This window comes from Xiphophorus couchianus, chromosome 24, assembly GCF_001444195.1.
Source record: "Xiphophorus couchianus chromosome 24, X_couchianus-1.0, whole genome shotgun sequence".
NCBI classification, from domain to species: Eukaryota; Metazoa; Chordata; class Actinopteri; order Cyprinodontiformes; family Poeciliidae; genus Xiphophorus; species Xiphophorus couchianus.
In genome coordinates, this window is record NC_040251.1 from 7,445,694 (window position 1) to 7,457,977 (window position 12,284).

General features: G+C 42.1%; 2 protein-coding genes across 3 annotated transcripts in view; both read left to right on the forward strand.

Moving 5' to 3' along the window:
- nol4lb (nucleolar protein 4-like b) overlaps window positions 1-12,284 on the forward strand; it is an 88,325-nt gene that overhangs the window by 57,726 nt on the left and 18,315 nt on the right. The window lies entirely within an intron of this gene.
- On the forward strand, window positions 178-2,730 carry LOC114140264 (zinc finger CCHC domain-containing protein 12-like). Its single transcript, XM_028010022.1, has one exon. The coding sequence runs from the start codon at window positions 335-337 to the stop codon at window positions 1,955-1,957; it is 1,623 nt and encodes a 540-aa protein (XP_027865823.1). The 5' UTR covers window positions 178-334; the 3' UTR covers window positions 1,958-2,730.

A 12,284-nucleotide genomic window follows, 5' to 3' on the forward strand; every position in this document is an offset into this window, starting at 1 on the left:
AAGTATTCAATTTATTTATTTATTTATTTATTTATTTTTTAAAAGCGCGCAGTATTTGTTTGTCTGTTTTAAATGTGGATCCACAATTGTTTATTATATTAAATATTTGCTCTTTTCTTGTAGACACTGTGTGTTCTGTTGTTGCTCACACCTGGGTTCCCTAGAATTTAAAATCTTCTGATTAGGCCCAACTTCCTATATATATAGTATAAATTAATTAACCTGTTGTTGTGAGTTGCAGGTTACAAAAAATTTGGCGAGTACAGCCAGGAGCCTAGTTGTGTGACAACAGTGGAACAACAATTTGAATTTTATCTGTTAACACATTGGTACTATGGATTTCATTGCAAAATTAGGAATTAAGATACCAAATGCAGTCATTGTCAGCGGTTTAACTGGATCTGAAAAGGATGATGATGTTTTTGACTACTTGCGACAATGTGGTACAATAAGTAGGACACTAACAGTCGATGATAGCTCATCTGAGTTTTACCAGAACTGTGTCGTGGAGTTTAGCTCTGATTTAGCTGTTCAGGAGCTAACACCTGCATTGCCTTACCTGTATCCATCAGCTGAAAATCCAGATGTTAAATACTGTGTCCGCGCCCTAACAGATGTTTACACAAAAACCGTAGGGGGCAGTGTAACTGATACCTACCTCACTGAACTAAAGACCTTAGCTAAGTTAAGTGGGAAGGATTTTGAAGAAGTCTTAAGGGAGGTGATGTCAAAGTTTGAAGAGTCCATGGGATCTGTTGAGGCAGCTGCAAGCCCATGTCCAAATAATGACACAGAGCCTACACAAAGTGTTGGTTTCCCTCCACACCACATTGATAACCCCCACTCTCCTAAGCTTGTTCAGAGCCCTAACCCAAGTTCCTTGAAACTTAATCAGAAACCTCATATATTAAGTCAAACCGATCTAGTCTCACCTGAAGTACAGAGGATTGTGGTTGAACATGTTGTCAAAACTACAGAGAAGACATCTAATGGTCACTCCACCCTTAGGTTGAGAGCTTTTTCTGGAAGAAACCCTAGACCATATCCCGAAGTTGACTATGAAACATGGCGTTCCCATGTTGACTTAATGATGGGAGACACATCTCTTTCTAACTTGGAAAAAACCCGAAAAATTCTTGAAAGCCTTCTCACTCCAGCTTCAGATGTCATTCGGCCTCTTGGGCCTGATGCATCCGTTGATGACTATCTTAGGCTGCTTGAGTCGGCATTTGGCACTGTTGAAGATGGTGAGGAACTGCTTGTGCGATTCATGAACACTTTGCAGGATCCTGGGGAGAAACCATCTGCGTACTTGCAACGCCTACAGGTGGCACTGAGTCTTGCAGTGCGCCGGGGTGGTGTAGACCCCCGAGAAAGAGACAGACAGCTTCTTAAGCAATTTCAAAGAGGCTGTTGGGATGATAACCTGCTGACAGAACTGCAGTTGGAGTTAAAGAAAAATAATCTGCCCACGTTTGCAGAACTATTACTCCTACTCCGTATTGCAGAAAACAGACAAGAAGTTAAAAGCACAAGAATGAGAAAACACTTTAGTGCAACCAAACAAAAAGCAGCGTCACATGAACAAACTGTCACTGAAACAAAAATGGACTTTTCCGAAACAACTTCAAACACTTTAAGTGATCTGAAAAAACAGGTTGCTGATTTAAAAAGCCAATTAGCAGCAGTTATGAAACAAAAGAAACAAACAGTACCTAAGAAGAACCAAACAACAAAACCTGACCATGCAAACCCTGAACCCAACTTACCTTCACACAGCCGCCCTAGTTCACGGCCCAAGCCTTGGTACTGCTTTCGCTGTGGGGAGGACGGACATATTGTTGCCAACTGTGAATCTGAGCCAAACCCTGCACTTGTAGAGGCAAAACGTAAAGAACTAAAAGCAAAAAGGCAAATATGGGATAGACAACACAATGGCTCTGCTTCTTTAAACTGAAGTTTGCCTCTGTTGAGGGACAAACAGAGGCTACCACAGAGTCAAACCGTCCCCTTGAACCCAAGCAAAATGTGCCGACTAAAAAACGTGCCATTTTAAAGTCGCATACTAAAACCGGCAGATTCAAACTGCCTCAAGGTTTAATCGGTACTAAAAGTACAGCCCAAGTAAAGATTGACAGCAATACTGTAAACTGCTTACTCGATTCTGGCTCCCAGGTGACCACGGTCCCACAATCATATTATGAACAACATCTGTCTAGTCATCAGATTAAGCCACTTTTTGACCTACTCGAAGTAGAAGGTGCAAACGGCCAATCAGTGCCTTACTTAGGGTACATTGAAATGAACGTCACTTTTCCAAAAGAGTTTCTCGGCATTGAAGCCGATGTGTCAACACTTGCCTTAGTCGTGCCAAACATTCGAGCTGCTTCCCAGTCTTTGGTGTTAATTGGAACTAACACCTTAGATGTGCTTTATGAATTGTATAACGAAGCATGTCCCGGACTGCAGCCTCTCATTTCAGATGGTTATAAGGCAGTGTTAAAAGTGCTAGAGTTAAGACACAAACAGACCAAAGGCAGTAGCCTTGGTCTAGCAACCATGTATAACAAAGGCCCTCAGCTAGTCCCAGCAGGCCAGACAGTTGTCCTGGAAAGCTTGGTAGCAGTGTCAACTAATACCACAGAGAGATCCGTGCTGCTAGAGCACCCATCCTTTTCAACCTTACCTGGGGGTGTCCTAGTAAAGCCAAGTCTCATCAGCTTACCTGAGCGAGCACTCTACCTGATACCAGTTGTTCTCACCAATGAAACTGAACATGATGTGACAATCCCTCAAAAATGTGTGATTGGAGAGATCCACACGTTCCAGAGAGTCCTCTCTCACCAACATTCAGTGGGATCTTCCAAATCTGAAGTCGGTCAAAAACACAATCTGGTTTTTAACTTTGACTCCTCTCCTATCAGTACTGAGTGGAAAGAGCACATCTTGCATAAGCTCAATAACATGCCAGAGGTTTTTGCACAAAATGACCTTGATTTCGGTCGGACTGATCAAGTCAAGCACAACATTAAACTGTCAGATGAAACTCCATTCAAACACAAAGCACGACCCATACACCCCAATGACCTAGAAGCCGTCCGTAAACATTTACAGGAACTGCAACAAGCAGGCGTGATTCGAGAATCCACTTCACCGTTCTCTTCGCCCATTGTCGTTGTGCGAAAGAAAAATGGCGACGTCCGTCTCTGCATAGATTACAGAAAACTCAATTTGCAGACTGTAAAAGACGCTTACGCGCTCCCGAACTTGGAGGAAACATTCTCTACATTGACTGGATCTAAATGGTTTTCAGTCCTTGATTTAAAATCTGGCTACTATCAGATTGAAGTAGAGGAAGCTGACAAACCAAAAACTGCGTTTGTATGTCCCAGTGGCTTTTGGGAGTTTAATAGAATGCCTCAAGGCATTACAAATGCTCCCAGCACTTTCCAGCGCCTTATGGAATGATGTATGGGTGACATGAACTTAAAGGAAGTTCTTGTGTTCCTTGACGACATCATTGTCTTTTCCAAGACACTTGAGGAGCATGAAACTCGATTAATGAAGGTTCTAAACCGCCTCAAAGAGTACGGTCTTAAACTGTCTCCTGAAAAATGCAAGTTTTTTCAAACTTCGGTGCGATACCTCGGACACATAGTATCCCACAAAGGGGTGGAGACAGACCCAGAGAAAGTGAAAGCTCTGAGTAGCTGGCCTGTGCCCAGAGACCTTAAACAACTTCGTTCGTTTTTAGGTTTCTCGGGGTACTACAGGCGCTTTATCAAGAACTATTCGAGCCTTGTTAAGCCTCTCACAGATCTAACATCAGGCTATCCACCGCTGCGTAAGAGCACAAAACCCAAAACTAAGCCTGCTGAGTACCATGATCCGAAAAAAACCCTTTGGTGAGCGGTGGACTCCCTCTTGTGAGCAAGCTTTCAAAGACATCATTGAGAAGCTCACTTCTGCTCCTATCTTGGCATTTGCAGACCCTAAGCTGCCGTACTCACTTCATACCGACGCCAGCACCACAGGGCTTGGCGCCGCCCTTTATCAGGAACAGAATGGACAAACAAGGGTCATTGCTTATGCCAGCAGGGGGTTATCCAGGAGCGAAGCTCATTACCCCGCCCACAAGTTAGAGTTTTTGGCCCTAAAGTGGGCTGTAACCGAAAAGTTTGCAGACTATCTTTATGGGAACCAGTTTACTGTCATTACTGACAGTAACCCTCTGACCTATATTCTGACAACAGCTAAGATGGATGCAATGAGCTACCGTTGGTTAGCTTCTCTTTCCACCTTTAACTTTAAGCTCCAATATAGAGCAGGAAAACTCAACTCTGATGCAGACGGTCTTTCAAGGCGACCGCATGGTGAGTTATTAAATGATGCTGTATCACAAAAAGAGCTTGACAGGATACAGCAGTTCACCCAAACTCATTTGGCACAGCAAGACACCAGTTTAAGCCAAGAGGTGGTGTCAGCCATCTGTTAGAGACCCTTATGTTGTAGTTTCTCAGATGAACCTACCCCTCTTGTTCACTCATTAGCCATCTCGGTAAACACCTTACCAGATGACTTTGTCAATGAAGATGATTGTGGTGGTCTTCCAGTCGTGCCTCATCTGTCAGCTGAACAACTCAAACAAGAGCAACGAGCTGACCCTTGCTTGCGCGAGGTCATTATCCAAATTGAGACTGGTAAAAAGGTTCCACCTACAGTCAGAACAGAACTTCCAAATATAAGACTGTTGCTTCGAGAACTAAATCGTCTTGAGCTGCACAACCAAATATTGTACCGAACACGCCAAGATGATGGCAGTGTCACCCATCAGCTCGTCCTACCCGAGCAGCTCCGTGAGGCAGTTTTTCACAGTCTCCATAATGATATGGGCCATTTAGGTATTGAGCGTACCCTCGATCTCGCCAGAGGAAGGTTTTATTGGCCTCGTATGGCAGCTGACATCGAGAACAGAATCAAAACATGCAACCGCTGTGTGCGGCGAAAGACCCCTCCGGAAAAAGCTGCAGCGCTTGTGAACATAAAGTCTACCAGACCGCTTGAACTGGTTTGTATGGATTTCTTATCCATTGAGCCAGATCAAAGCAACACAAAGGATGTGCTCGTACTAACTGATCACTTCACTAAGTATGCCATAGCCATTCCAACTTCTAACCAAAAAGCCCAAACTGTGGCAAAATGTCTTTGGGATCACTTTATAGTTCCTTATGGCATCCCTGAACAATTACATAGTGATCAAGGGCCAGATTTTGAGTCACACATAATAAAAGAACTTTGCAAGATCATGGGCATTCACAAGATTCGAACCACTCCTTATCATCCTAGGGGGAATCCTGTGGAACGCTTTAACCGCACCTTGTTAAGTATGCTTGGGACCTTAGAACATAAAGACAAAACGCAGTGGCGCAACTTTGTAAAACCATTGGTCCATGCGTACAATTGTACGAAAAATGACACAACCGGATTTGCACCTTATGAATTAATGTTTGGTCGTCAACCCAGATTACCTGTTGACCTTGCATTCAACCTACCTCTCCAAAACAAAAGTTTTAAGTCCCACTCACAATATGTGGAAAAACTGAGAACAACTCTCCAAGAAAGCTACAAACTAGCAATCCAAAATGCTAACAAAATGGCTGACAGAAATAAAGCCAGATTTGACATGCGTGTAAAACCATCCAAACTAGAACCTGGAGACCGAGTTTTGGTGCGAGCCGTTCGTCTTAGGGGTAAGCATAAACTAGCCGATAGGTGGGAGACAGACATTTATGTTGTGGTAGAACAAGCTGGTGATCTGCCAGTCTACACCATTAAGTCTGAAACTAAAGATGGGTCAGTGCGCACTGTCCATCGTGACCTTCTTCTACCTTGCGGGTTCCTTGCTCCCACAGAAGAAAATCCAACTCTGCCAAATCAGGTCTGCAAACCTAAAACACGGCAGTCCCCTGAGCAAAATGAAGAATTCAATCTTCCTGAACCTGAAAACGAGGAGTTCTATTGGCTTAGAGAACAACCTGTCCCAGAGCCAATCAAATTCACGCGAATTTATGAGATTCCAAAACAGACATGGCCTAAAAACTTACCTATATGTGACAACTTACCTGAATGTGACAACACACCTGAATTCAGCAATGTACCCGATTGTGATGACGTTCCTGGCAGTGACCCGGTAGTTCCTTCTGAAGAGAAGTTTGAAGCAGTAGTAAATACTGAACGGTTAACCCATGGTAGTGATTGTAAAAGTGAACCTAACCTACATAGTGAAGGTGTATGTGACCAAAATGTATCAGAGGACAAACCCAACCACCCAAGTCATGAAACCACAAATCCTGTGAGACGTTCAGAGAGACAAACCACTCAACCAAAGAGGCTCCAGTATAGCCAGTTAGGGAACCCACTCATATCCATTGCCCAGTCCCTATTCCATGGCTTAAGCCTTGCTTTTACTAGTGCCTTGATAGAACCTGAACTTGAAACCACTTTTAAGGGTTCCAGCATTCCTGTCATTTCAAAACAACCCATCCTATGCAAAGGGACTTGCATGTTCCAAGGGGGGACAGTGTAACCCAGTGTTTAAAAACACAAGAAAAAAATAATAGATGTTGATTCAATGTCTTATTCTACCAAAATAGCTAAAAGGTAATTACGTAAATCTTCAAAAAATGTGAAATATGCTTTTAGTGTTAGCTTCTATTGACAGATTAGGCAGCCAATGGCTGGCGCGGTCTGGTTTCGTGTCGGCCAATGGGGTTGATCGTCCCGCCCCTTTTTAACAGCTGGCGGTTGTTTCGTTCGGAGCGCGGCAGACAGGCTTGAAAGCTAACAGCTGACAGTTGCTTCGCTGCGAACGCTTGAGAGCTAACAGCTGACGGTCGTTTCCGTAAGAGGTAGAAAGAAATTGACGAATCTGGAAATTGATCTCGGAGGGTTTCCCCCGTGAACAGCTGAAGCCCGAAAAATAGCCGTTGACAGCTCGGAGCATCGGTCAGGTTTTTTTTTTTTGGAGTTTGTACAGTACACTTTTGGCTTGGAGGGCCAAAGATTCCAAGACCCTCTTCACCTGAAACTGGATGGCGAGCCCCAGCCCAGAGGACCAGGCGCACGGGTAGATAGTGACCCGACTGGTCACCAGCTGAGAGACTTTGAGACTGAAGAATTAATTCATTGGAGACTGAAGTATTCAATTTATTTATTTATTTATTTATTTATTTTTTAAAAGCGCGCAGTATTTGTTTGTCTGTTTTAAATGTGGATCCACAATTGTTTATTATATTAAATATTTGCTCTTTTCTTGTAGACACTGTGTGTTCTGTTGTTGCTCACACCTGGGTTCCCTAGAATTTAAAATCTTCTGATTAGGCCCAACTTCCTATATATATAGTATAAATTAATTAACCTGTTTTTGTGAGTTGCAGGTTACATGAAGCGCTAATCATAAACATTAGACACGCTAACGATAAAACACTACACCATCACAGTATTAAGCAGAAGCTAACACTAGAGCGCTAAAGTCAACCGTGTTGATACCTACAATGCATCAATGACGTAACATAGTATTATCGCCCTCAACAGGACACACTGCATCATGGATGGTGACTTAAAAATAAGAGTAATAATATAAACATCTAACTACTTGCACAACTTAAAAGTCAACAATTAAATCTACATCACAGAGGTCAAACTTTATTAACTGAAAGTTTACAAAATAGCCAGGAAAATTAGCGCTTCAGGATTTAACAGGATAAATGAAGCTAAGTGTGCTAAACATTTTCAAAGTTCACAAAATTCTAAAGCGCTAATTAGCACTCTTAGCGAATTAGGATTAGTGTTTCTTCTGGAGTCTTTTTTTTTTTGTTTTGCAATTTTTGCAGATTATGCACTTTGTTATGGTTCAGTTTAATCTGATAAAATTGCTCTTTGTAAACTTAATTTCTCACTAAATTTAGGAAAATAGCAGAGTATCATCTGCATACATTGACAACAGTTCTGTGCTCTCAGTTAGGTTGCATTTCTAAAAATGTAAACTTAATGCCAGTTATTAAAAAAATACTCATGTCTTTATATATTGAAATTAATTAAAAGTGAAGAGATTTGCCTTTCTGCATACAGTGACAGTTGTCTTTTCTGTGCTCTGTTGGGTTGTGTAGTAAATATGTAACATTTTACACACCGTTTCCGAAAATGATCCAGCATAAAATACAAATAACTGGAGAAAAAATGTTGAACACTTTGATTTTTGTTTTTTTGTAGGTTGTTTTGAAAGAAATTTGAAATGTTTAGATGTCTACCTCCTTCGTCTTGCGGATTTTACTTTTGTTTCTCCATCGGAGCGTCGAGCAGCAGCTTGGTTGTCAGTCCACCTGCCGAGGCGCTCCTGAACATGATGGACAGCAGGAAATCAGGAAAAGATGTGGGTGAAAGGGCAGAGTGGGATGGAGTGTGAGGGAGAAACATTAACGCTAAGAGCCAGAGAGTGTGGCGTGAGACGAAACTGTAAATGACAGATGAGTGTGTGTGTGTGTGTGTGTGTGTGTGTGTGTGTGTGTGTGTGTGTGTGTGTGCGTGTGTGGGTGCATGTTGTTGTCCCGTTGGCACCATGACGCTAGCGTTGTGCTCGTCCCTTCCTATTAGCTCGTTGACTGACTGCATTGCTCTGTTATCTCTGTATTAAAGCATGACTCAACCAACAGTGAAAAATAAATAAATTAAACTCCTAAGAACCGATGCAGGATTTCCCGTCTTTCCGAAGCCTCGGCTGCCCTTACCCCTAACCCTCACTGGGTTTTAGTTATTAGCCAAGGTTGTTCTGTCATTTGTCATCCAAAACTTTGGGTAATCCAACAATCATGATGAATTTATATCCTGGAAAATATTAAATGATTAACTATTTTGAAGCAGTCCAGCTTCTTGGACTCCAAATATTGGGAATATTAATGTAACCATTTATTTAAATTACTGGAACGGACGTCACATGACTACCGTGTGCGCGCCGCTACACATTGAGTCTGCAAAATGACACAATAACGGACAAAATCTGAAAAAGAGATGCAATGATTTGTTGCGGTCCACACTACGACAACTAGATAGTGAAATGCAAGCTGTCACATTTCAAAGGTTATTGTTTTTGTTTTTAAATTGGCAAAGAAGTGGAAAGTAGCTCAGTTATGCTAGCTTGACTTTGACAACCTTCAAATTTAGATGTTCTGTGGAATTCGGTGTGTTTCGGTTCACTTAAAAAAAGGATAGTCAATATATCAGAGTAGGGGATTAAATTATTTAATCAACCTTCACTGTGTTCAGGCGATCGCCTATTAATAATCAATAAATAAACAACAAGCCTGAAAACATAAAAACTGTAAAGGACCGAATGTTCTGTTCTTTGTGTGGGAAACATTTGCGAGTGTTTTGATGTTGATGTTCCTGAAAATAAATGTAATCTCTGTTCTGTTGGCTAGTGGAGGTGTTGTCAGTCAGTTGCCATGGCAACGGATATGAGCGTCACGTAAAGCTGACACAAATAGCACTAAAAAAGCAGAATATGAGTAGTTTTGAGTTTCTTTTAACCTGTTTTTTCATGTTATTTTGACTCTGGTTGTAGTGCAACGCAGCCACTGTAATTTCTGAAAGTTCAATAAACGGGAAAAACGGGACAAGTTTCTTCATTCGTTCATAAAACGTCACGATATTCATAACGGTATTCAAACTGGATGAAATAAAGTATATTGCAAAGTATGGCTGCTACAGCTGCAGTTGATTAAATTAATCGACCAGTATAAAAGAGAAAATTACATAACTGTGTAAAAAAACTCATAATTACTTCAAAAATTTGATACATTTCATTACATTTTTCACCAATGGCAAATGCAGTCCTGTTACACATGAGATATCTGTTGAAGAAAACAAAAGTGATTGACTTATGATCCACTGTTTACTATATTAGTATAGTAATATAGTAGTATAGTACTATATTATATCATTTTGGTATGTTACGTATATACACATAACCTGCATCTTAACGAGCAAATCTCAATCTCATTGTAATCTGTTGATGACAATGACAAATAAATCTTATCTTATCTTATCTTATTAGCTAGATAGCATTAGCAGCCGCTAACACCATCGGCAGGAGTTCATATTAAATCAAAACAAATTAGAAGATACTGAAACAAACTGAAACGCTGAATGTTACTAATTGCGCAAATTACTGTTATGACAGGGTGGAGCTAGCGCTGTTAGCACCTCGTATGTACCATCTACCCAGGATGCATTGCAGCGCTAAATGGCTACATGTTTTTATTTAAATTGACAAAACCTCAAAAACCGAGAGTATTTTTACTGTGTTGTTTCATCTGAAATAAATTCTCAAATAAAGTCTGTTGTTGCTAATTGAGGATTCCTTCAGTGCTCGGACACAAACTAGGGTTTAGTTTGGCTTTGACTCGATGGGAAATATTCAGCGTGTGTGTGTGTGTGTGGGTGTGTGTGTGCGTGTGTGTGTGTGTGTGTGTGAATGCGATACCTACAGGGAAGTGTTGTCTTGGGAACAAAGCTTCCTGAGATGAGGGCTAATTTGAATATGTGTGTTGGGGGTTTAGGGTGAGCAGGCAGTGGCAGTCTGTGACAGCAGCGTCTTTGTTGACTGTACCATCTTCCTATTTGACCTTCTACCCAACCCACCCCCCTAACACTGAACAAGTCCTGTCCCACACACACTCACACGCCCACACACACACACGCTCACATAAAACCTACAGAGGCCATGTTTGTTCTCAGATTTTCTTGACCTCCCATTTTTCAGACATGTTTTATTAACTTGTAACAGAGAATTGTCCTTCAATTTTTATATAATTAACTCCCCTAATTTCCATGTTGAATCTGAATTTAGAAAAATTCACATTTTATTCAATGGAATATTGGAATTAATTCTGATATTTTTATAAAAACTGCAACAAAACAAGAACCTCTGCAGTTTTGCTAGCATCATGGTGGATAATGAGTCACTTCAGCATCATCTTCACCAGTTTTTTAGCTCTTGTTTTGGAGTTGCTAGCAAAATCCTGTTCAGTCTCCCAACATGATGGCTGTTCAGTTCCCAGACTGTTAACACTAGATGAATGTTGCAGCTTCAAAAAGTCTTGGCTGATTTATTTGTTTTTTTTCTCCCACTAGCGCTAGGTGTAACTAGACCATCTGTGGTCCTACAAACCTCGGTCTCAGTTCGGTTGAAGTGAACTCTGGTGCGGTTTGAATATGAAAGACAAGCGGACCACAGACCGCTCCAAAAGCAGAAAGTGGACTACAGCGTAGAGAATTGTGGGTAAATACAACCTAAACCAAACGCTTTAGCGCTGGTGGGAAAAATAGTTTGTCGTCTTTCACCGACAGAAGAGAAATCCTCCAACCGCTAAAATCTGATGCCACTCCATTTTTGTTTACATTTTGTGAGGAAGGAAGTTGCGCTCAGTGTCTTCGTCTGAGGTGTTCATGTCATTTTCTTCAGTGGTTTTTGGTGCAGCGCCCCCACAGGTGAGGAGGGGAACAGGTTGCTCAAAGGGTTTGTTTGGTTTGACTCAGAAAATGAAATAAATAAATGTTGCAACTTTGATCCCCAATTGAACCGAATCTACCGAACTACCGGAGGTGAAAACGCCCTCAGGTTCAGTTGTTGCAGTGCGAGGCGATTCCTCCTCCTGTTTTCTGGATAATGAACAAATCAAACATCAGTGTGTGAATGTTGGACATCCGTAGACCCGGCTGTGTCTGGTTCTGTTGGTGCCAGCTGGTCCTGTCAGACAGGGGCTCGCCGTCACCTTCGGGAGGAGGAGGGGTAACGCGCTCACTGTGTGGGGGGTGTCGGTGGGATTGCTATGACGATGCCAGGAAAAACTCAAACCTTCGCCGGGTGTGGCAGCGAGAGTGAGGAAGAGCGTCCGCCGTGTCCCATCAACATAATCAGTGGTCAATGCAGCTACCCGCTCTCACACATGGAGGCGAAGGAGTTAGCATCTGCTACGGTTAGCTCAGGTTAACTCCAGGGAGGGAAAAGCCTCTAACTGCCTCCAGATAGCAGAGCTCAGGTGAAATACGACGAAGGACGAGTCATTAGCGCTCCCTCACCTTCATCCATCCCTGAACCGCACATCTTCACACTCCCTGCCACTTTCTGAATCACTTTTCCCTCTTGTTTCTTCTTTTCCTCACACGTCTTCCCTGTCATTGAGTCTGTTTGGACTTTTTCTTTCCTTTCATTTCCTCCACTTCTT